General features: G+C 38.9%; 1 protein-coding gene across 4 annotated transcripts in view; it reads left to right on the top strand.

Moving 5' to 3' along the window:
• Window positions 1-25,853, top strand: part of FAM13A (family with sequence similarity 13 member A) — a 233,136-nt gene that overhangs the window by 933 nt on the left and 206,350 nt on the right. For 3 of the 4 annotated variants that reach the window (XM_045570814.1, XM_036453731.2, XM_045570816.1), the window contains exons 2-3: window positions 9,675-9,864; window positions 23,682-23,891. In XM_045570814.1, coding sequence (XP_045426770.1) covers window positions 9,675-9,864; window positions 23,682-23,891 — 400 coding nt within the window. Of the gene's footprint in view, window positions 1-9,674; window positions 9,865-23,681; window positions 23,892-25,853 lie in introns of those variants that run through there. The other variant, XM_036453808.2, reaches the window with a different exon arrangement.

Genomic DNA, 25,853 nt, shown 5'->3' on the forward strand with positions numbered 1-25,853 from the left:
AATTTTTTATTTGGATAGGTGAAAAGTGCATAAATAGTTGTATTTATATTTTAAGTTTGTGGTGTTTGGGAGAGGGGCATTTTATTCCTTAGAGATACTCACTATGTGAGAAATACTCTTTATTGTCACTTTAACTGCTACCTGTGTATCGTCACAATTAGGTCAAATCTTTTTTTTTTTTTTAATTTTCAGAAAGACCTGCAAATTGTTGTAGGTTGTGATGGCATCCTAAAATATCCAGAAATATCCTGGCAAATTTTGACACCTAGTCCCTGAATAGTCACCAGATGGTGCACCAGCCCCACAGATTGAATTTTCTCAGTAAACTGCTGGGTGACTCCTTCATGCTTAGAACTTTTCAGACTTCCCTTTTGCTCTGAGGCTTTTAGTACCCAGATGGTCATCTCTATATCACTTCAAAGAGTTCCCTTCAAAATCTGTTGTTTGAGTATATGGGTAAAGTAACTGAGCTTTAACTACGGACACTGGTCTGCGTTTTTCCAGCTTTGTAAAAGAAACACTAAGGGCCAGAAAAGTGCAGAATGAGGCAGCAGATTGGCGTCTTGTCACGAGGTCATCAGTCGTTTCTGATTGTCTCATTGGATCCTTCCTTCTTGCCCTGCTGCATACGTTGATCTTTCCTGGACTGTAATCACACTGACCCATGCATGAAACTCCATATATCCCTTCATTTCTATCCAACGCATGTGCAAGATTTCACTTAAGGTTGACATAAAAATCATATTGTTCAAAAGATTATCCACTCTGATGTGATTTATATGAGTGTTTTACTGTAGGAGGAATTGTAACAGTATTTCCACAATAAAGATAGATGATAAAAAAATCTTTTCAGAAAGTCTGTGGCAGAAAAGTGAGAAGTCGCATGTATAAATGCATGCATATGGGCTCATACATTTGTCGTAGTTTGTGACTTTTTACTTGGTAAACATATCTTATGTGTAGCAGCTTCTCTGGTATCCTGCTGCTGAAGATAGTCTCAGACAAAAGAGTAGAGCACCAACTATGTGTGGAGTGTGTACGTGTATGTACATGTATGTGTGTGTATACATATTTAAAGTGGGACACAGACAGGTTTAAAGATACTCATTTCCTGTATCCATCCACTAACCAACTTTCTCTTCCTCGTTTGTTTCCCTCAATATACATTGGTAGTGCTGTTAGTGAAACTAGAGTGTGTCACCAACTTTACTTACTTTGCTACTCAGATGTATAATACAAAGAAAGAGGTAGGTTCTTTACCAGGAAACATCTTTTGTCTCTAGGAACTTGACCACATTCTGAGGAAATCGACAGTCATATCTCATTCTATTGCGCTTCGCTTCAATGTGCTTCACAGATGTGGCTTTTTTTTTTTTTTTTTTTTTTTTTTTTTTTTTTTTTTTTAATGGAAGGCAAGACCCTCCACCCTCAAAGAGACGACGACTTGCTTTATTGTGGTGGTTGCTGCGAACAGTACCCGCAGCATCCCTGAGGCCTGCCTGTATTTCATCTTTGGAAGTGACTGTTACTTCTTTGTTATCTGTCTTAAAATCCGTCTCCAGATAACCACCATTCTCTTTCTGGTCATGTCCTCTGATCCATGTGGCAGCTCTTCTAAAATCTAGAAGCATTTCATTGCTTTCTGTGGTGGGTTGGCTTTCGATTCCACACATTCCTGGTTAGACTTAGGAGTTCTAGCCCAGTTCCAACGCATTTTAAAGCACGCACTGAATTTACCCAGCCGTGTAATCTGATTGTCCTTCGAAGTACGTTAAATTCGTGGTACTTACAGTGAGTTCTTGGAGGATTGCCTTCAGGAAACACAGACCATTGGTGTCAGTCGTGTAAAATGGATCTTGTGTCGGGCTGTGCAGACAGAGCTGCACGTCGCGCTGTGCCCCGGGGGCCCTCCCAGAACCACCAATGCTGAAGGCGCGGGAAATGCTAGGGTATGTCATGGCTGAGAGGCACTGGAGCCAGAGCGCCAAGGGCTACATTCTAGCTCTAGAAATTTCTAGTCCTGTCAACGTAGGCAAGTTTTCTTTTCTTGGCTCCTTTGCTTTCCTGTCCAACTGAGAATAGTAAGTGTGTCTACTGATAAGGTTGTTTGAAGATTTAGATATGATAAATTTAAAGCTCTTGATACAGTCTGGCACAAAGTCAGCATTCAGTGAATGTTAGCTGTTATAAAACTTCCAGGCTTCTGCAATCCACTCTGTTTATTGGATGGATAGAAGTGTCCTCTTTTCGGGATCGAGTATCAGAAATCTTGAAATATAATGCATTTTAAATTAATTTTTTAATATATTTTATTGATTTTTATACAGAGAGGAAGGGAGAGAGATAGAGAGTTAGAAACATCCATGAGAGAGAGTCATTGATCAGCTGCCTCTTGCACAACCCCTACTGGGGATATGCCCGCAACCAAGGTACATGCCCTTGACTGGAATCGAACCCGGGACCCTTCAGTCCCCAAGCCGACGCTCTATCCATTGAGCCAAACCAGTCCCGGCGATATATAATGCATTTTAAAGGAGACCAAGAAACATGTAAATAACCTTCCTTCTCTACAAGAGGAGGAAGTTTCTCAGTTCTAGCAAGCACACTGGACTCTCCAGCACGTGCTTTTGAATTCTGCACACTCACACACCCTCCCACCCACCAAGCCCCTTCCTGCTTGGAGCAAGGGCCTCTGCCCTCAGATTGCCTGCCAGTGACTCCTGGCTATACCACATCCTTGCTGCAACCTGGAGCACATTTCCTGGCTCCTCTGTGCCTTTGTAAAATGGGCATCACAAAAGTACCTTCCCTTGCAGTGTTTCTTTATTAGGATCTAATGAGTGAAAGCATCTGAAGCTGTGAATGACATAGTCAGTAAACACTCCATAAAAGTCAGCCATTGCTGCCATTCTGATTTTCTTTTTTCTAAAGCTCTGGATTTTTATCTGCTTGATTATTCTTTATTAAAAAACAAACAAATAACTACTTTAGATCCAAAACTGATGAGCAGGAATATTTCCCGGCGTCTTGTCTCATGGAATCCAAGAATGAAGCCTGGAACCAGAGGCATTCAAACAAGCAGGAGTTTATTGCAAACAAACATGGGCTCCCACTCAGGGGGCAGAGTCCGATGGGTTGCCCCCAAGAGCATTCTGCTCCCCTTATACCAGCTAACGGCCCGTTCTTGGTCTGTCTGCTGGGCCGTTCTCTGATTGGTTCCTGGCCTTTTTGCAACATTTTGTTTTGCACTTACAAGAAAAACATCCTTATTTCAAAACACCCTGTTTTTCTGCTATCCATCCTGTTTTTCCTGCCTCTCCTCTTTGATGCAAAGCACATTTTTTGTTTGTTTCAGCTAGCTCCAGCATTCTTCCTTCTTCCACCCCTTTCCCTACCTACCTAATTCAATTGCCTTTTAACTCCTTTCACTTTTATCAATTGGTGGTGGTTAGGTGGTGGTGGTGGTAGTGCTAGTGCTAGTGATGGTGTATGTGTGTGTGGTGTGTGTTATTGAACAGAAATAGAGTGGATTGCCACTGGAAGCACAGCTGGAGAACCAGGGTCAGAAAGGGCAGCTAAAAGACTAAATAGCATCACCAGGGATTTAAGTGGCAAGAGTTAATCTAATGCTTAATGTACCCATCCTGTGGGCACTGTAGTTGGAGTTAGTTAGCTCCAACCAGTTTTCTGGCCTTGTGATAGTCCACTCAAGATTCAGTGGCCTTGCCCGGCTGGTGTGGTTCAGTGGTTGAGCTTCCACCCATGAACCAAGAGGTTCCTGGTTCGATTCCCAGCCAGGGCACATGTCCTGGTTGCAGTCTTGATCCCCAGCTGAGGGCTTGCAGGAGGCAGCCGATCAATGTGTCTCTGTCATTGATGTTTCTATCTCATTCTATAAAATCAATAAAGATATTTAAAAAAAAAAAAAAGATTCAGTGGCCTGCAGGAGAAAGGGGTCTGTGTGATTAGCCTGATGGAAACCCCGAGCCCAACCGTTGCTAAAGGCAGGATGGTCGTTTTGAGTGGCAATCTCATCAAAGCTGCTCACGACCATGGTGCAGTCAATCCCAAAAAAGCAGTCAGGATTTATTACTGGAAAAAGAGTGGCATGGAGCGTGGGTGGTCCCAAATCATCAAATACTTGTACAGTCATAGTACATGCATTATCTTAGCTTTCTAAATGATTTTGATTAAAATAAATAAATAAATAAAGGCATGAGTGAGATCGTCTGATATTTATCTTTCTCCTGGCTTTTTTCACTTAGCATAATGCTCTCCAAGTCCATCCATGCTGTTGCAAATGGTAGGAGTTCCTTCCTTTTTATAGCAACAATAGAGGCCCAGTGCACAAAATTCGTGCATGGAGGGGGGGAGGGTATGCCCTTCAGCCCAGCCTGCACCCTCTCTAATCTAGGAATCGTCCAGGGATGTCCAACTGCCCGTTTAGGCCTGATCCTGGTATGATCAGGCCTAAACGGGCAGATCAGGCTTCTCACAATCCAAGACTGCAGGCTCCCAACTGCTTACCTGCCTGCCTTCCTGATTGCCCCTAACCTCTTCTGCCTGCCAGCCTGATCACCCCCTAACCACTCTCCTGCCAGCCTGATTAATGCCTAACTGCTCCCCTGCCAGCCTATTTGCCCCTAATTGCCCTCCCCTTCAGGCCTGATCACCCCTAACTGCCCTCCCCTGCAGGCTTGGTTCCTCCCAACTGCCTTCCCCTGCTGGCCATCTTGTGGTGGCCATCTTGTGTCCACATGGGGGCAGCCATCTTGTGTGTTGGAGTGATGGTCAATCTGCATATTACTCTTTTATTACAATAGATAGGATAGAAGCCTGGTGTACGGGTGGAGGCCAGCTGGTTTGCCCTGAAGGGTGTCCCGGATCAGAGTGAGGGTTCCCTTGGGGCGTAGAGCGCGCCCTGAGCGAGAAATCTGTGGTGGTTTGCAGGCCAGCCACGCTCCCTGGCAACCCAAGCAGAGACCCTGGTATCTAGAATTATTTACCTTCTACAATTGAAACTTTGTAGTCTGGAGCAAAGCCAAGCCTTCTGCTTGCTCCATGGCAGCAGCTGCTTCTGTTTGGATATGTTTACCTTCTATAATTGAAATTTTGCAACCTTGATTGGAGGCTTAGGCTGGCTAGGGCAGGCGGAAAGCTTTGCTTCCTCCATTGCCTGGGAAACCCAAGCCTCCCTCCTGCTCTCTGTGGCTATAGCCATCTTGGATGGGTTTATTTGCATACTTGCTCTAATTGGCTGGTGGACATGGTTGGTGGGCGTGGCTTGTGAGTATAACGGAGTGATGGTTAATTTGCATATTATTCTTTTCTTAGGTAGGATAATATTCCATTGTGTATATGTACCACAGATTTTTAATCCACTCATCTGCTGATGGGCACTTAGGGTCTTTCCAAATCTTAGCTACTGTAAATTGTGCTGCTATGAACATAGGGGTGCATATATCCTTTCTGATTGGTATTTCTAGTTTCTTGGGATATATTTCTATAAGTGGAATCACTGGATCAAATGGGAGTTCCATTTTTAGTTTTTTAAGGAAACTCCACACTGTTCTCCACAGTGGCTGCACCAGTCTGCATTCCCACCAGCAGGGCACCAGGGTTCCTTTTTCTCCACATCCTCACCAGCACTTGTTGTTTGTTGATTTGTTGATGTTGGCCATTCTGACAGGTGTGAGATGATACCTCATTGTTGTTTTATTTTGCATCTCTTGGATGATTAGTGACTTTGAGCATGTTTTCATATGTCTGTTGCCTTCCTTATGTTCTCTTTCAAAAAGTATCTATTTAGATCTGTTGCCCATTTTTTGATTGGGTTGTTTATCTTCCTTTTATTAAGTTGTATGAGTTCCCTGTAAATGTTGGAGATTAAACCCTTATGGGAGATAACATTGGCATATGTTCTCCCATACAATGTACTTTCTTGTTGGTTTTTTGATGGTTTCTTTGCTGTGCAGAAGCTTTTTATTTTGATGTAGTCCCATTTATTTATTTTCTCTTTAGTTTCCATTGCCCTAGGAGTTGTATAGGTAAAGATATTTATTTAACATATGTCTGATATTTTGCTGTCTGTGGATTCCTCTAGTATTTTCATGGTTTCCCATCATATGTTTAAGTCCTTTATCCAGTTTGAGATTGTTTTTGTGTATGGTGTAAGTTGGTGGTCTAGTTTCATTTTTTTGCATTTATCTGTCCAATTTTATTGAAGAGACTGTCTTGACTGCATTGTATGCTCTTGCATCTTTTGTCAAATATTAATTGAGCATAGTGGTTTGGGTTGAGTTCTGGGTTCTCTATTCTATTCCATTGGTCTATATATCTGTTCTTGTGCCAGTACCAGCCAGTTTTGAGAACAGTGGCTTTGTATCTGGTATTGAGATCCCACCTACTTTGTTCTTGTTTCTCAGGATTGCTGCAGCTACTCGGGCTCTGGCTCTTTTTTTATTCTAGAAGAATTTTTGGAGAGTTCATTCTAGATCTGTGAAATAAGCATTGAATTTTAATGGGGAGTGCATTGAATCTATAGATTGCTTTGGGTAGTATGAACATTTTAATGATGTTGATTTTACCAATTCATGAACACAGTATGTTCTTACATCTGTTTCTGTTTTCCTCTATTTCTTTTTTCAGTGTCCTGGAATTTTCCAAGTTCAAGTATTTTACCTCCTTAGTTAAGTTTATTCCTAGTATCTTAATTTTTAGGTGCAATGGTAAATGGGATTGTATGTGTTTTTTAACCTCTCTTTCTGTAAGTTCACTATTGGTGTATAAAAGTGCCATAGATTTCTTGGCGTTAACTTTGTACCCTGCTACATTGCCAAATTCATTTATTAAGTCTAATAATTTTTTGATGGAGTCTTTAGGGTTTTCTGTGTACAGTATCATGTCATCTATGAATAATGACAGTTTTATGTCTTCTTTTCTAATTTGGATACCTTTTATTTCCCTTTTTTGTCTAATTGCAATGGCTAATACTTCCAGTACTATGTCGAACAAGAGTGATGAAAGTGGGCATCCCAGTCTTGTTCCTGTTCTTAGGTGAAGTGGTTTTAGTTTTGCCTATTGAGTATGATGTTGGCTGTAGGTTTGTCCTATAAGGCTTTTATTATATTGAGATATGCTCCCTCTATTCCCACTTTGCTGAGGGTTTTTATCAAGAAAGAGTGATGGATTTTTTTCAAATGCTTTTTCTGCATCAATTGATATGACTGTGATTTTTATCTCTCAATTAGTTTATGTGATGTATCACATTTATTAATTTGCAGATATTGTACCATCCTTGCATCCCCAGGATAAATGCTACTTGGTCATGGTCTATGATCTTTCTGATGTACTGCTGGATCCGATTTGCTAGAATTTTGTTGAGGATTTTGGCATCTATGTTCATGAGGGAACTTGACCTGTAATTCTCTTTCTTTTTTGAGCGAGTAGAAGAAGTGGAGAGACACATTTATGTGTGACATTGATTGGTTGCCTCTGCATGTAATTCCCAAGCAGGGCCGGGATCATGCCTGCAATGGAGGTGAATTCCCTTGACTAGAATCAAATCCTGGATCCTCAGTCCTTGGGCCCATACTCTATCCACTGAACCATAACAGCTACGGCTGTTAGCTGTTTTTAATTCTACATTTGAGACTAATATTCAAAGTTTCAGTAATACTGATTACTTTTTGGCTGCTTACTCACCAGATATACCTGATCGACTGAAAATTTTTGTGTGGTCAGTTGAGGGAGATTAACATATTTTTAAACCCACAAGAAAAAATATTGCTAGCTGTTACAAATTTGGCTTGATTAATAAATGCGTAATTTCCTTGATAACTGAGAAAATAGTTCTCACTCTACTACTGCTCTATTGTAGCTAACACTATCCCATATTTATAATATTAATATATACTAAGTGAATATTATAACTTTATATTTGTTTAATTTTCACAAGGGAAATCTGGCTTTCAAATATGACCTCTTAAAAGATTTAGATATTTCAAGGAAAGTTGGTCTGGTCCTTCAGAGTATAAGATTCAAAATCAAATTGAGATTACAGTGAGCCAACTCAAAATCAGGGTTGTAGAATTAACTTTGTGTAATGGTCTTGGGTCATATACAGCATTTATTGTATTATCTATACTAATAATAGAGAAATATGAAAATTGTCCAGGATGCCATCACAGTAACAGTAATAACCACCAGGCTGTGTGGGGCGACCAGGCCAGCAGGGGAGGGGTGACTGGGCTGGTAGGGGAGGGCATTTGGGGGTGACCAGGCCAAAAGGGGGCAGTGGTGGCGATCAGGTCACAGGCGGAGGCAGTTAGGGGCAATCAGGCTGGCAGGCAGAGGTGGTTAGGAGTGATCAGGCTGGCAGGCAGGTGAGCAGTTATGAAGCAGTGGTCCTGGATTGTTAGAGTGATGTCCAACTGCCAGATATCCGACTGGCAGTCAGATATCTCCCAAGGGGTCCCATATCGAAGAGGGTGCAGGCTGGCCTGAAGGGACCCTCCTTCCCAATGCACAAATTTCATGCACCAGGCCTCTAGAGTTATTATAATTATACACCAACTGCCCTATAACATTAATGTAACTCTAAATTAGGGAGAGGAACATGGACTTAGAATAGGATGAAACTCTTACTATTTCTGTGACTTTTACCAAATTACTTAACACTCTGATCTTTGCTTCTTCAACTCTAAAATGGAAGTAATATTTCTACTTTTAGAATCTCATAGCTACAGAATCTTGCCCTTATAATACTTTCATTAGTTTCTACCATTCATTCTTAAAAAGTGAGTTTCCTCCAATTTGCTATCTGTCCCCAAATAAAATTGTTTGCATTTTGCCATCTTTTTTTTTTTCAATGTGTAGAGTTATGGTTGCACATGCTTTTAAAGATCACTTAATTATATTAAGTCATGTTAAAATTTATCTCTACTAAAAGGAAAAAAATACATTTGTATGAATTTTTTTTTGTTGTGTTGGTAACTTGAATTAAATGTAACTTGCATTTTATATCTATAATATGAACAATTTTGCTGGAATTTTAAAAATTGTGACTACCTAAAATGATACTGTTTCGGAGACATGGCATTTTGAACCTCAAAGAGAATTGAGTTGATTTTATATGACAAAATATTGCTGAGAACTTCACAGATATAATCAAGTCAGAGAAATAAACGTTTACTCCATATTTTTATATACATATATATCCTAACATTGCAAATTAAAGCTACCTTAAATGACATCTAGATAAATTTTTATCTTTAGAAACCTTTTATTGTTTCAGGATCTGCATAAAGTTTCAGTCTTCGTGCATGTTTTATTTGCCTTTTAACCAGTCACAACCCTGGGTTACTGTAGTATTATACATATCTTAGCTACTGCCCTGTATTGCTCCCTCCCTTAACTACAGTTACGTTGTGGCTTTAGGTTTCTCATTATTTGTCACTCCTTTTAACCGTGATGTCGGTGGTAACACTGAGCCATTTGTAACACTGAGCGACACATGAGAGATGTTAGAGATTTTGAGTTGGAGTAAAAATAAATGAAGACTACTGCTATCTGTTTGCAAACGCTTACAATTTAATTCAGGTGTTTGTGTTGTAACCATGCAACCTCCTGTGGTAAAAATGACTGACTGCTCTTTTTTCTTACGCTCTTTTAAGCAAAGTAAAGCCACAGTTCGGCTGAAAGAAGACATGAAAAAGATAGTGGCAGTGCCACTAAGTGAGCAGAAGAATTCTACCTATAAAAAGTTATTTGGTGTCAGCCTCCAAGACCTTCAACAGCAGGGACTCACTGAGAATGGCATTCCAGCGATAGTGGGGAATATCGTGGAGTACTTGACAAAGAATGGTAAGTCAAGTCTTATTTTCACGATGGTTTCCACAGTTTTCATATACAGCATTAAGTAATTACTATGAGCAATCACTTTAATTATTGAGGTTTCTAGTGTGGAATGATATCTAGTTTTAAGTGCTGAAACACACTCTTTTGATAATAATAGTTCAATTGATAGTCAATACATTTTAAAAGAAGAGAGAACTCGCTTTGGTTCTGTCAACTGAGGTCAATCATGAATTCATTGGATACCTTGATTGCCTTCCTAAGCTCAGTGGAAATAGCAAAGATAAATAAATAATAGAAGTAGTATGTGTAGCCTATTATGGGGTGTTAACTACTTTTGAAGTGATAAAATTAAGCATGTAAAACCATTGAAGAGTAACATATTAGATTGCATGATAAAAAGATAAATTATAGCTCTTCATTTTTGAGAGCTATCATATATTGCCTTATAGTTATAATTTTATGCAAAGCCTGGATAATTTGAAAAAAAAATTACTTTATATTCCCTACATTCATGCTTTCAAACTACAGCAGTATGATAAGAGAATGGCAAACTATATAATAAATATCAATACACTCTAAAAGATTTGGGAGGGAAATATTCCAAGGGAGAACTTGGGATTTTCATCATTTTCTATACTGAAAAAGCCTTTCTGTACCTAAAACAAGATGAGTTACAAAATAGAGTGTAAAGTTTGTGAGGAGTTTTAAAAGTTAAACTTGAAAGTTCAAAGAAATTCTGTACTTTTGCAGTTTGCTTCGGCCCCCATATCTTCCCATGATTACAAGGCCACTCCCCCTGCAAAGAAGAGTCCTTCATTGCAAATGCTTGAGAAGCACCTTGCATTTGTTCCTCTATAGCAGTGGTTCTTAACCACTAATGCTGCGACCCTTTAATACAGTTCCTCATGTTGTGGTGACCCCCAACCATAAAATTATTTTTGTTGCTACTTCATAACTGTAATTTTGCTACTGTGAATGAATCGTAACGTAAATATCTGTGTTTTCTGATGGTCTTAGGCTCTACAACAGTGGCTCTCAATCTGTGGGTCGCGACTCTTGCTTTCTAATTTTTTTCTCCAATTGCTGTTCATATTGGGTGTGATTTTATTTTGTCCTTTCTTCTAATTCACTAATTTAGTCCTTCACTTCTTCTAGTCTACAGTTGAAATCTTCCATTTTGTTTTTATTATTGTAGCTGTATTGCTTTTCCCCCCCTCTTTATTCTTACATAAGTTGTTGGTTTTCTCATCGTCTGCTTTATGAACTGTATGGCCCTTATTTTGAATTCTTTTTTTGACGTATTGCATTACTCTATTTCATTTAGTTCCTTTTTAAAAAAGCGATGCCTCCTTTTCTTTCCTTTGGGGGTTGTTTCTTTGTCTCCCCATTTTGCTGCTCTTTCTGGCCCCGGGCTCCCTGCTTGGGATCTGAAGGGTTGAAGCCCCTAACAGTCCAATGGTCGTGGACTTTCTATTATAATACCAGGGGCTGGGTCTGCCTTGAGTTTCACACCTTTATTGCCTCACCTCTGAATTGTTCCCCCTTCTCACACGGTTCTGGTCCCTCCATTATCTGTTTCTCAGGGTTGGCAAAGACGGTGTACAGTTTCTCTGGTGTATGACTCTATGAGGCCCCAGAGCCCCCTGGCATGCATTTTGTTGTGCAGATCCAGCTGCTAAGGCTGGATGTACCCTAGGTCCCCCTGGCAGTGCTCTTGCAGTGTGGTCCTGTGACCTCTGGCAAAGCACACCAAGTTGCACCAGCAGTTCTGACCCCAGCTGGGGGTTAGGGTATTGCCAGGTGACAGCTCTGCTTGTGATGGGTGCAGAATACACACAGACCACACATAGACCAAAGGTCCTGTCTGGGCTGGGGCATAGCACACACTGGGCTGTGGCTGTGGCTGTGGGGGGTGCAGGGTGAGTACCAGCCAGAGGGTCTGTCTGTGCCGAGGGCAGGATGCTTGCCGGGCAAGGGCTCTGTCTGGGCAGGGGTGTAATATGCACCCGGCTGTGGTTCTGTATTGGGATCAGGCATGCAGTGGGGAGTAGGGAGTGGGGTTCCTGTGGCTTGCACTCACAGCATGGGGACCTGAGGCACAGGATCCTGGAACACTGGGTCTGGGCTCTGGCTAGGAGGCACAGCTCGGCGATCTCTCTAGTGTGCTCTCACTGCAGACAACTAAGACCCATGTCTTGGTACTATGCTGCTCACTGCTAGGGCACCATGGTGATTCCACGTGGGTTATGGCTGGCAAGAAGCTCCTTGCTCAGGTCCATAGGTGCTGTCCTCGGTCGGTCTGGGTGTTGGTGTTGCAGTACTCCTGGCCTCCGTTGCTCCCCTCTTCAAGATGGTGTGGGTTCTCTGCCAAAGCCAAGCTCTAGGGGTGCTCACGGCATAGCTGGGATTCCCCTTCTTTGACAGCTGATCTGCCTGTCCCTGCGACTCCTGAGATATCTGTCCCTCACTCACCCACACACAAACTACACACATCCACTGACACCTCTTTCACTGCTTTACTGTGTCACACTCTCTTCCTCCCTGCAGCCCTGTGGGCCGCCATGTTTGGGCACTGATTCTTGCCAGTCTTTTGCTGTCTACAAAGATTCAGTGACTTAAAAAAATTGTTTTTGCATATATGGAAATTTCTTTACACTTACATTTCATTATTTTCTTTAGCTATGTGCTTTATTCTTTTTTAAGTGTGTCATTTCAAGCACTGTGAGTATACTCATAGACTAACTTTCTAGAAGTGGACTTCTGAGTCAAAGGATATGTGCATTTATAATTAATACTAGAAGATTTGATCCAGTTTATATTCCCATCATCAAAATAAGAAAATTTGGGTAAAATTTGAATTAGAGATTTGTTTTCTTCTTTCCCTTAGCATGTCCTTAGTTACTCTCTAATAGGGTATATTCAGGTAATTCAAACTAAATGTTTTAGTGGGCAAAATCAGTCATTCTTAACTAGGGATATGAAGTAGAATCACTACTGGTATCTCTTGCAAGTTTGGTACCTCTGGTCTACTGAATCAGAATCTTGACTGGGCCAGCTAGGAGAGGTTATCTACCCAATCATTTCGAAAGGTTGTATAGTTCACTAATATTTAGACAACCAGGAATCTTTATTGCATTTAAATTATCATGTTAATAAACCAAAAAGCCTATGTAAGTTTGAAGGGTGGTATATGTTTAAGGGCATGGTACTTTTTATTTATTTTGTAGCCTTTTTTAAGTCAACAAATATTCATTTTACAGCGGTGAGTAGATACTCTATATCAGGTATGAGATATAAGGAGATTAGTCATGATAATTTAACCAATGGTATATACTGTGGTCATAGTTTGTTGTTTAATTAGATGCAGACATTTAACAACTTGACATGAGGGGAACTCTTACTATAAAGGAATTTGGGACAGAAGAGGTTTATTAAGGCCTATATCAAACACACTTTTTTACTTTAAAAAACACATTTTTCTTTTCTTTTTTTTTTATAATAGATTCAAAGGAAAATCTTATAAGTAATAAGGTATATCATCTTTAAACTATTTTAAAATAACTTGTTTTGCTTACAGTGTTACTAGATGCCTTCCCTTTAGCATGAAGATACTGTGTGATGTCATTTTAAGTAGTGTATGATTCTGCACTCACCACCAGATGTCAGAATATGCTTACATATTGTTATATTGCTTCCTGGGCCAAAGTGTTCCAATTAGGCAAATTCTGACTTCTGGCATATTTAGTTTCTAATGATGATATGTTCACACTATTTTATAATAAATATTGCAGTTGTACAAAAAAGTAGTTGTCAATGGTGTATATAGATGTTAATTAGGTTGTATGATCATTATTAAATTGATGTTCCATGATGCTTAATCCATATCTCCTGAAATAAAATTTAATAAAATTTCAGAAATGTATGAGAATAACTCCACTAAGTCTTCCAGTTATCTCCTTCTTCTGAACATTTAAGTTGTAATTATCATTTCCTAAAAATTTAGAGTAGGAAAATTTAGAGATTATTTAGTCTGGTAAGCCTCATATGGGCATTAGATATAAGTTCAAAAATATAAGTTTTGTCTGTTCCCTTCTCTCCCCTTCCAGAGTGGATATAGACATGACCAGAGATAAACTTCTCCTGCTTGAAAATTATTAAGTATTCTAAAAAAAGTTGTTTGGGTGAGAGATGTTCCTGAGGGACAAGTTGTGCAGATAAATAGAGACAGAAACGAATGGTTGAGAATCATTTTAACTTAGATTCCTTCCATTTATAACTTGTCTTCATTAGTAATATCTAGTGGGATCAGAAACCTTGAAAACCAAAGCCAGGTCTTAGAACTGATGGTTATTTTGGACTAACTGGAAGTATATTTATCTGAGGGAAGGGTCACAAAACCTTGTTGGAAGTGAAATCTGTGAAATCTGACCCAGGGGGCATTCGCTAGACCAAAAATAAGCCCAGGAGCTGAGGAAATACAGGAATATGATGCAGAATTCTAAATTTTCAGGATTTGGGCCTTGAATAGGAATAGTATTCTCCTTTATTAGAGTGCTCTGCTTGGTGCCAGTATACATTTTTGTGTTACAGATGAAGCTTTGTGGAGTAGAGGAAACAGACCTGGAATGCTTTCAAAATGACATGCTAAAGTCTTCCAATAGTAACTGATATTTTGCAGCATTAACTAATATGATATGCCATTCCTTTTGTCTGATACTGAATAATAGATTATCCCCAAATGTAGCAGAGTAAAATAATAATGTTTATTGACTCACAGGATTCCAGCACAACTGTTTCTTTTGTCTTAGGGTTTCTTCTAAGAGTTGTGATGTTGGCTGCAGCTACAGGCCTATCAGGACTTGACTGGGGAAATGTTCACTTCCAAGCTTATTCACATGGCTGTTGGCAGGATTTAGTTCCTTGTGGGCTATAGACCTGAGGTTTTCAGGTCCTCCTCGCAGGCTGTTGTCCAGAAAATGCCCTCAGTTCTTTGCCACGTGGACCTCTCCATAAGGCAGCTATCAGAATAAATAGCAGCAATTTATCAGAGTGAGCAAGTAAGAGAAGCCAGAGAGAGAGAGAAAGAGAGAGAGAGAGAGGAGAAACACAAGCAAGTCTTTTATAACCTAAATTTAGAAATGAGATTAGAACCCAATTACATTGCTTTGCTACATTGTTTTGGTTAAAAGCAAATTACTAGGTTCAGCCCACACTCAAGAGGTGGAGATTACATATGGATGTGGATACCAAGTGGTGGCGATCATTGGGGCCCTTTGAGAAGCTGCCTACCACACAGAGTGACTGGTATCTCCTCTGATTATGCCCTAGCCTTACTAGTTGTTAAGTATTTTTAACATCCTCTCTGGTTTCACAAATTTTTGTCAAATTTGGAGCTAAACTTTATGTCATCTTTTGATATTTACGTTCTTCAGAGCAAAATAATATGTATGTAAATACAAAAATATAAACATCTCACTAGACTTCAAATTCCATAAAGATAATGGTAGTGTTTTCTCTTTCTCAGAGTGGATTTCTTTAGTACCTAACCTAGTGCAAAGTATTCATTAATATTTGTTGACATAAAGGGTTCAGAAAATGTGTTATCAAATTACAAAGAAATTAGCATCCTTTTTCTCCCTCCTCCTTTTCTCCCCTCCATTGTGTTTTGTTTTTTATTTTTGTAACACAAAGGGAGAACGGCAAAGGAAAAAGACCTAACCACATCCCACAGCAGCTTCTGAGGTTCATATGGAATTGTTTTAAAAAGACAATTTCAGGTCTATTTCAGGAAAACTAAGTACAACGACCTTAAAATGAAAACTTCCCATCTGTTTGTCACAAAGGGATCCAACCAGAGATACAAAATAATCCAGTTTAGAAAATTCCCCGTTAACACAAGGGTTCGAGCTCTAAAGATCCTTTTTCTTTAGAAAGGGTAAGACAGAAAAAAAATTTATTAGAGGCAGGGAAGATGGCAGCTGGCAGGACAGCAGTGAGGAAGAGAGTATTAGTGAGTGAGGGAGCAAAAGAGGAGTGTGTGGATGTGGTGTGTGTGTGTGTGTGTGTGTGTAAGAGAGAGAGAGAGAGAGAGAGAGAGAGAGAGAGAGACAGACAGACAGACAGACAGACAGCTAGATCCTGCAGGACTTTGGGGGGCTGGCTGAGATAACACCCTGGGGAGCCAGCTCTGGCAGAAATGATGCCATCTTGAAGAGGCCCAGCCTCACTACCACCCAGACTCTTCTTAGACACCACCCTGGACCCTACAGGCACTCTGTCTAAAGACCTGCTACCTCAGCTGCAGATCCACAGACACCAGGACTCCATCCTCCCTGGACATGGGCTCCTATGTGTCTCAGAACGTGTCCTCCCCCCGCCAGACCACTGTGTAGTTCCTGGGCACTGTGTGTCCCACTGGCCAGCCTCACTACCTGCCAAGCCTGCAACATCGGCCCCAGCCACTGCATGCTTTGGTGCTTGGACCTTCTGTGAGAGCAAAAATGAGGAGATAAAGAAAGAGCCCCCAAATGAAAGGAGTTTGTGAGAAAAATGAACGAAATGAAACAGAGGCATGTAACATGTCAGAAAAAGAATTCATAGTAAGGGTCACAGTTTCTGAACAGGCTGGATGAGAAAACCAATAACATGTAAGAATCAAGAGGAAATAAAAAGCAATACAGCTACAACAAAACCATGATGGAAGGTTTAAACAGTAGACTATAAGAAGCAGAGTTAGTGAATTAGAAGATAGGGCAAAAAAACACACCCAATTTAAGCAGCAGTTGGGGGGGGGGGGGAGGGAAATAGAAACAGGAGAAGAGCCTAAGGGAGCTTTGGGACAATATGAAGCAAAGTAACATATGGATAATGTGGGTGCCAGAATGACAAGAAGAGGAGCAAGGACTAGAAAACCTATTTGAAGAAATAATGACAGAAAACATCCCTGATCTGGAGAAGAAAAAAGTCACACAAGCAGAGTCTCAAACAAGATGAATCCACAAAGACACACACTAAGACACATCTTAATTACAATGGCAAACATTAACAACGGAGAATCTTAAAGGCTGCAAGAGAGAAACAGAAAGTTATTACAAAGGACCTCCCATTAGATTATCAAATGATTTCTCAACAGAAACACAACAGGCCAGAAGGGAATGGAATGAAGTATTCAAAGTGATGCAAGGCAAGGGACTGAATTCAAGAATACTCTATTCAGCAAGGCTATCATTCAAAATTGAAGGGGAAATCAGGAGTTTCTCTGACAAAAAACAAAACAAAACAAAAATCTAAGGCAGTTTATGACTACCAATTCAGCAATGCAATAAATGTTAAATTGTCTACTATAAAAAGAAGAAATAGGAAGTGAAGAAGGAACACAGGCATAATGAATAAAAATAGCTACAAACAAGTAGCTATCAATAATAACCTCAAATGTAAATGGACTAAATGCTCCAATCAAAAGACAGAGTGGCTGAATGGCCCATATATATGCTATCTACAAGAGACCCACCTCAGAACAAGGGACTCACAGAGACAAAAATGAAGGGATTGAAAAATATTTTCTAGGCAAATGGAAATGATAAAAAGCTGGGTAGCAACATTCATATCTGACAAAATAGACCTCAAAGTGAAGGCCGTAACAAAAAATAAGGAAGGCCACTTCATAATACTAAAGAATTGATACAACAAGAGGATATAACTCTGGTAAACATATAGGCACCCAAATCAGAAGCAACCAAATATATGAAAAACTTCTGGACTATATCAAGGGAGAGATCAACAACAATACAATCATGGTAGGGGACTTTGTAGACAAAAAAATCAGCAAAGAAACAGCAATCCTAACTGGATCAGATGGACTTAATGGACATCTGCAAAACATTTCACCCCCAAATATATAGAATATATATTCTTCTCAAGTGCACATGGGACATTCTCAAAGTTAGATCACATATTAAAACACAGACAAAGTCTCTCCAAATTCAGGAATATTGAAATCATATTAAGCAATTCTCAGATCATAATGACATAATATTAGAAATCAACTACAATGAAAACAAATAAATTCATGCAGTTGGAGACTAAAGAGCATGCTGATAAACAATGATTGGGTTACTGAAAGAGATCAAAGAATAAATTTTAAACATCCTGGAAACAAATGACAATAAAAACACAATAATTCAAAATCTATGAGACACAGTGAAAGCAATCCTGAGAGAGAAGTTCATATCATTACAGCCCATCCTTAAAAAACAAACAAAACAACAATAGCAACAAAAACACAAGACAAACTTGTAATAAATTATGTAACTTTACAACTCAAAGAATTAGAAAGCAGCAAGAAAAGCCCAGAGTGAGCAGAAGGAAGAAAATAATAAAGATCAGAGCAGAAATAAATGGCATAGAGACAAAATAAAAAAATCAAACCAAGAGCTGGTTCTTTGAAAGGATAAATAAGATTGATGAACCTCCTCTAACCAGGCTCACCAAGAAGCAAAGAGAGGGGTTCCAAATATTGATAAAATCAGAAATGAAAGTCGAAATAACAACAGACCCCACAGAAATACAAAGGATGGTAAAAAAAAAAAAAAATACTATTAACAACTTTATTCAAAAAAACTGGTTAACCTAAAAGAAAGGGACATATTCCTAGAAAAATATGACCTTCCAAAACTCAATCTGTAAAAATAAAAATAAAAAATCTGAATAGGTTGATAACTATGGAGGAAAGTGAATCAGTAATCAAAAATCTTCTAGCAAACAAAAGCCCTAGGCCAGACTGCTTCACAGGGGAGTTTTTCCAAACATTCAAAGAAGAAATAAAACCTATTCTCCTCAGACTATTCCAAAGTATTCAAGAGGAAGGAACATTTCCAAGCTCTTTGTGAAGCCAGCATTACCTTAATCCCAAAACCAGATAAAGACACACCACAAAGAAAGGAAATTATAGGCCAATATCTCTGATAAATATAGAAGCTAAAATCCTCAACAAAATTCTAGCAAGTTGGATCGAGCATTACATTAGAGAGACCATACACCATGACCAAGTGGGATTTATTCCGGGAATGCAAGTAAGCTTTAATATCTGCAAATTAATAAATGTAATATACCACATAAATAAACTCAGAGATAAAAATTACATAGTCATCAATTAATGCAGAAAAAACATTTGACAAAATCCAACACCCTTTCTTGTTAAAAACTCTGCAAAGTGGGATTAGAGGGATCATATCTCAACATAATAAAAGCTTTATATTACAAACCTACAGCCAACATCTTATTCAATGGGCAAAGATTGGGTTGCCCTTTCTCACCACTACTATTCGACATAGTACTGGAAGTGCTAGCTATAGCAATTAGAAAAAAAGAAGAAATAAAAGGCATCCAAATTGGAAAAGAAGAAGTAAAATTGTCATTATTTGCACATTACATGATACAAAGAAAACCCTAAAGACTCCATCAAAAACACTATTAGAGTTAATAAATGAATTGGCAATGTAGCAGGATATACAATTAATACCCAGAAATCTATGGCTTTTTTACACACCAATAATGAATTCACAGAAAGAGAAACAAAAACAATCCCATTTACCATTGCACCAAAAAGAAGAAGAAGAAAAAAAAGTTACCTAGGAATAAACTTAACTAAGAAGGTAAAAGATCTGTCCTCAGAAAACTATAAGACATTGAAAAAAGAGATAGAGGAAGACATAAAGAAATGGAAAAATATGCCATGTTCATGGATTGGTATTGTAGAATCAACATCATTAAAATGATCATACTACTCAAAGCAATCTATAGATTTATTGTAATCCCGATTAAGTTACCAATGGCCTAGAACAAATTCTCCAAAAATTCATATAAAATTAAAAAGACTCCAAATAGCTGCAACAATCTTGAGAAAAAAGAAAAAAGTAGGAGGGATCATAATTCCAGATGTCAAGCCATATTACAAAGCCACTGTCCTCGAAACTGCCTGGTACTGGAACAAGAACAGACATATAGACCAATGGAACAGATCAGAGAACCCAGAAATTGATCCAAGTCGTTATGCTCAATTAATATTTGACAAAGAAGGCAAGAGCATACAATGGAGTCAAGACAGTCTCTTTAATAAATGGTGTTTGAAAAATTGGACCATTACATGCAAAAGAAATGAAGCTAGACCACCAGCTTACATCATACAAAAAAATAAACTCAAAATGGATAAAGGACTTAAACATAAGGAAAAACCATAAAAATCTTAGAGGAAGCCACAGACAGCAAAGTATCAGACATATGTCTTAGCAATATCTTCGCCGATACAGTTCCTAGGACAAAGGAGACTAAGGAGAAAATGAACAAATGGCACAGTATCAAAATAAAAAGCTTCTGAACAGCAAAGAAACCATCAACAAAACAATAAGAAAGCCTACTGCATGGGAGAACATATATGCCAGTATTATTTCTGACAAGGGTTTAATCTCCACAATTTATTGGGAAGTCATACAACTTACAAAAGGAAGTTAAACAACCCAATCAAAAAATGGGCGAAGGATTTAAATAGACCCTTCCCCAAAGTGGACATACAGAAGGCCAAGGGACATATGAAAACATGCTCAAAGTCACTAATCATCTGAGATATGCAAATAAAAATAATAATGAGGTACCATCTCACACCTGTCAGAATGCCTATCATCAATAAATCAACAAATGACAAGTGCTGTCAAAGATGCGAAGGAAAAGGAATCCTCCTGCACTGCTGGTGGGAATGAAGACTCGTGCAGCCACTGTGGGAAACAGAATGGAGTTTCCTCAAAAAACTAAAAATGGAACTCCCATTTGACCCAGTGATCCCACTTCTAGGAATCTATTCCAAGAAATAAGAAACACCAATCAGAAAGGAAAAATGCACCCTATGTTCATAGCAGCACAATTTGCAATAGCTACGATTTGGAAACAGCCTAAGTGCCCATCAACAGATGAGTGGATTAGAAGGCTATGGTACATCTACACAATGGAATACTACGCTGCTGTAAAAAAGAAGGAACTCTTACCATTTGCAACAGCATGGATTGACCTGGAGATCATTATGCTAAGCGAAATAAGCCAGTCAGAGAAAGATAAATATCACATGATCTCACTCATTTGTGGAATATTGTGAACAACATAAACTGATAAACAAAAATGGATCCAGAGACAGAGAAGCATAAAACTAACTGTCAAGCCTCAGGGGGGCGGGTAAGAGATCAATCAAATCACTTGTATGCATCCATATAAGCACTGCCAGTGGACACAGACACTAGGGGGGTAAGGTCATGTGCTGGGAAATGGAGATAGGGAGAGGTCAATGGAAAAAAGGAGACATGTAATAATTTAATCAAAAAAGAATTTATTAAAATATATAAGTAAATAATATTATAATAGCTATGTAAGGGCCAGTGGAGTATTTGAAATATCAGGGGAACTGCTCTGTAAAGTATATGATTGTATAACCACTATGTTGTACACCTGAAACTAATACAGAATAATATTGAATGTGAAGAATAATTGGGAAAAAAGATGGGAAAATTGTATGTTATATGTTTTTCATCACAATAAAAAAAATTTTTTTAATTAATAAGCCCAGCTGCTCTGATTTAGTGATTGAGTGTCAGCCTTTGAACCAGGAGGTCACAGTTCAATTCCAGATCAGGGCTCATGCTGAAGTTATAGACTTGACCCCCACTGTGGGGACGTGCAGGAGGCTGCTGGTGGATGATTCTCTCTCATGTCTCATGTTTCTATCTCTCCCTCTCTCTTTCTCTGAAATCAATAAAATATATTTTAACAACAATAAAAAAGAAAGAGCAAGACAATTTAGCAGGTAAGAGAAAGAAGTAAGGGCTGATATAAACAAGCCCTTCGATCTTAATAATTCCAATAGGAGTCAATGCTATGTCATTGCTAAAGTTCACGATTGGGTTCTCAAAGAAGAGTAGCAAGTCCTTGGGTTACTCTTTCTTAGAATGATTGTTTCTGACATTTCTCACATTCCTTCATGGTCTGGCTCACTTGCTTATGTGCTGAGTCATCTCCTCAAACGCAGTACACTGAGCTGAAAGTCATTCTGCCTAAACTAGCCATCACCCTTTACCCCACTTCACCTTATTCTTGACAGTGTTTTTTCCCCCTGGATTTCTTGTTTTCAAACCTTACCTTTCAACTCTTACTCTTCCCTTACTTCCCTTTTGTACTAAGTTACTAATCACCTTTATACTCTCCTTTTCACTTCCTTCCCACCATAAGTTCTGTCTGATTGCCTGACAGTTGAATATAGTTTCCAGAAGGCAAGTTCTCTGCCCTCTGCATTCCCTACTTGTTAGCTAGTATATTGTGTTCCCCTCTGTGCTCCCCCCCCCCACCCCACCCCCACTTCAAAATGTGCTCCAGTGATAAAAGTCTGCAGTCTTGAACTTGGCATTCATGGCCCTATCCCGTTTTTTCCATTTATTACCCCATCACTGTTTGACCTAAACATTCCACATTTTTATCTGCCTACCTTTCTTTATTCTGTCTTGTCTCTGCTTCCTAATTCATATAGTTGTTCTTTTTGTCAGGGATAAATCAAGGTTTTGTGTGTTGTGGCTTAATTCTTTTGGGACCCCCTTAAGAAAAATAATACAAAATTAGGACCCAAACAAAGGAGGGGCCATAAAACTTAAACTGCATTAGTTTCACATATATCAGCCCCAGAGCTTTCACCTCCTTTGTATGCAAAGGAGCCAAAGGTTTCCTCCATGAAACATTCGCTTAACCCTAGCCAAGACTAATATTGCCAGTTAGCTAAAGGCAAGATCTTGTCTTATACTACTTTATAGTCTCATAGAGTCTTATACCTTAAATTTAGTGATTACTAAAGAAATACTACTTCTTAATCTGTTAACCTTTTTAATTGAAAGAGTATAAATATATATTTATACTCTTAAAAATAAATATATATTTTTTGAAACAAAACTTTCACTTTTTAAGTGAAAGAGTATGTGCCCATTACAGGTTGCGTAATTAAAAAGGGAGTTCCCTTTTTAATTACACAACCTGTAATGGGCACATACTCTTTCACTAGGACATGTCAGTACGTCACGCCTGGAGGACGTAATTTCATATTATTATTATTTTTATTTATACTTAATTAAAATAAATGATATATATATTTTTCGTTTATTTATATATAAAGCACAAAGGAAAATATAAAATTACAAAAAAATAGAAAAGAATACCAACAAAAAAATGGAAACATCGAATTAAAAAATTATAAATTTTACAAACAATTATAAAGATTACAAAAAATATATACCGTCCCTCTCAGGGCCCAACATATATTTCCAGGACGTATTCATACGTCCTACCCGTTCCTGATATTGTTTATATTTGATGTATTTATAGGTCCCGCTCGGTTAATAGGTTAATGAAATTATTACAAAATAATCAGAGTTGCAAAGTTTCTTACATACATGTTTTGTTTTGTTTTAAATAATTCTCAAAATGCTAAGCCATTATTGGGGCCCAGGGTTAGTTTCTGTTATGTACTCTATAAGATTTCTTTGTAGAACCGTTTGTGTTCTGTGGTTATATATGTCCTAGCATCATTTTTAGAGGTCAGCTTTTATAACAGTTACGTATGCTCTTTTTGTTGATATGTTGTAAACAGAGAATGTATTATTTTAGGAAAACATTTTTTTACAAAATATGGAACTTGGTTATTATATAGTATTCAAAGGATCCTGTCCTGAGAGTTATTTGTTTTTGTTGTTATGGACCTATAGAGCTTGTTTATTTCCTGTGTGTCCGCCTCACCGCTGCAGGGCTCACCCAGGAAGGCCTTTTCAGGGTGAACGGCAACATGAAGGTGGTGGAGCAGCTGCGCCTCAAGTTCGAGAGCGGCGCCCCGGTGGAGCTGCGGGAGGACGGCGACGTGTGCGCGGCGGCCAGTCTGCTGAAGCTCTTCCTGCGGGAGCTGCCCGAGAGCGTGATCCCCGCCGCCTTGCGGCCTCGGTTCCTTCAGCTCTTCCAGGGTCAGTGCAGTAAATCCTTCCATGAATTAAACAACTCCACTTTCCACTTAAAACTAAACTTTTAGCACTGGCCGATTTGGCTCAGAGGGTAAGATCTTTGGCCTGCGGACTGAAGGGCCCCGAGTTCGATTCTGGTCAAGGACACATGCTTGGGTTGCTGGCTTAATCCCCAGGGGGGGGAGAGGGGACAGGAGGGAGGTGTGTGTGCAGAAGGCAGCCTATCAATGATTCTCTCTTATTGATGTTTCTCTCTCTCTCTCTCTCTCTCTCTCTCTCTCTCTCTCTCTCTCTCTCTCTCCTTCTCCCTTCCTTTCTGGAATCAATAAAAATATATATTTTTGGAAACAAAACTTTTAAATATTAAATATTTTAATTTTAAATAGTTAAACTGGAAATATTAAAATGAGCTTTTACATACTTGTCATCTCTCTATAATCACCATCTTGCTATTTTACTCTAGGCCCCCATCTTCTACCCTAAAATAATACTAAACTGACCATGAATACCACTACTAAGTGGAATTCCTAACACTGTTGGTATAGGAATAATAAGTAATTATTATTCCTATACCAATAATAATAATATAATAATAAGAAGCCCTTATGCTTTGGGGCCAAAGAATTCTTTTCTGACTAACGATTGCTATAGGAGTGAGAATGCGGCATCTACCTCCCATACTTGCTCCAACCCACAGCCAGGCATGTGCCCTGACTGGGTTCGAACTGGCACTAATGACGCCCAGCCAACTGAGCCACACCGGCCAGGGCATAATTTTTTATTTTACTAGTATTCTCTCATTCCTTGAAAACCTCTGGGGCTAAACCTGAGATGCTTCATAAAGAAAGATCATACACCATGACCAAGTAGGATTTATCCCAGGAATGCAAGGATGGCACAATATCCACAAATCAGTAAACATAACACATCACTTAAATAAGTGAAAGATAAAAACCACAGATCAATTGATGCAGAAAAAGCATTTCACAAAATCCAAACCCTTCCTTGATAAAAAACACAACAAAACAACTCTCAACAAGGTGGGAATAGAAAGACCATACCTCAATATAATAAAAGCCATGTATGATTAACCCACAGCTAATATTATACTCAATGGGCAAAAACTAAAACCATTTCCCCTAAGAACAGGAACAAGACAGGGATGCCCACTCTTACCACTTCTGTTGGACATAGTACTGGAAGTATTAGCCATTATAATTAGACAAGAAGAAGAAATAAAAGGCATCCAAATTGGAAAAGAAGTAAAGCATGACATGATATTGTACATTAAAAAAAAAGACTCCATAAAAAAAACTAATAGACTTAATAAATGAATTCAGCAATGTAATAGGATACAAAATTAATGCCAAGAAATCAATGACATTTCTATTCACCAATAATTAACTTGCAGGAAGAGAAACTAAAAAAAGCCACTGTGAACAAAAACTAAAAATGGAATTCCCATTTGTCCCAGTGATCCCACCTCTAGGAATATATTCCAAGAAAACAGAAACACCAATCAGAAAGGATATATGCACCCCTATGTTCATAGCAGCACAATTCACAATAGCTAAGATTTGGAAACTGCCTAAATGTGCATCAGCAGATGACTGGATCAGAAAACTATGGTACATCTACACAATGGAATACTACACTGCTATAAAAAAGAAGGAATTCTTACCATTTGCAGCAGCATGATGGACCTAGAGACCATTATGTTAAGTGAAATAAGCCAGGCAATGAAAGAAAAATAACACATGATCTCACTCATTTATGGAAAATAAAGAACACTATAACCTGATGAATAAAAAGATAGATACAGAGGCACTAAAGCACTGAACAGACTGTCAAATTACAGCAGGAAGGCTGGGGAGTGTTGTGGGGGGAGGGAGGGAGGGAGGGAAATAGATCAACCAAAGGACTTGTATGCATGCATATAAGCACACCAAGGGTCACAAGACACTG

This window comes from Pipistrellus kuhlii, unplaced genomic scaffold (assembly GCF_014108245.1).
Source record: "Pipistrellus kuhlii isolate mPipKuh1 unplaced genomic scaffold, mPipKuh1.p scaffold_m20_p_1, whole genome shotgun sequence".
Taxonomy (NCBI): Eukaryota; Metazoa; Chordata; class Mammalia; order Chiroptera; family Vespertilionidae; genus Pipistrellus; species Pipistrellus kuhlii.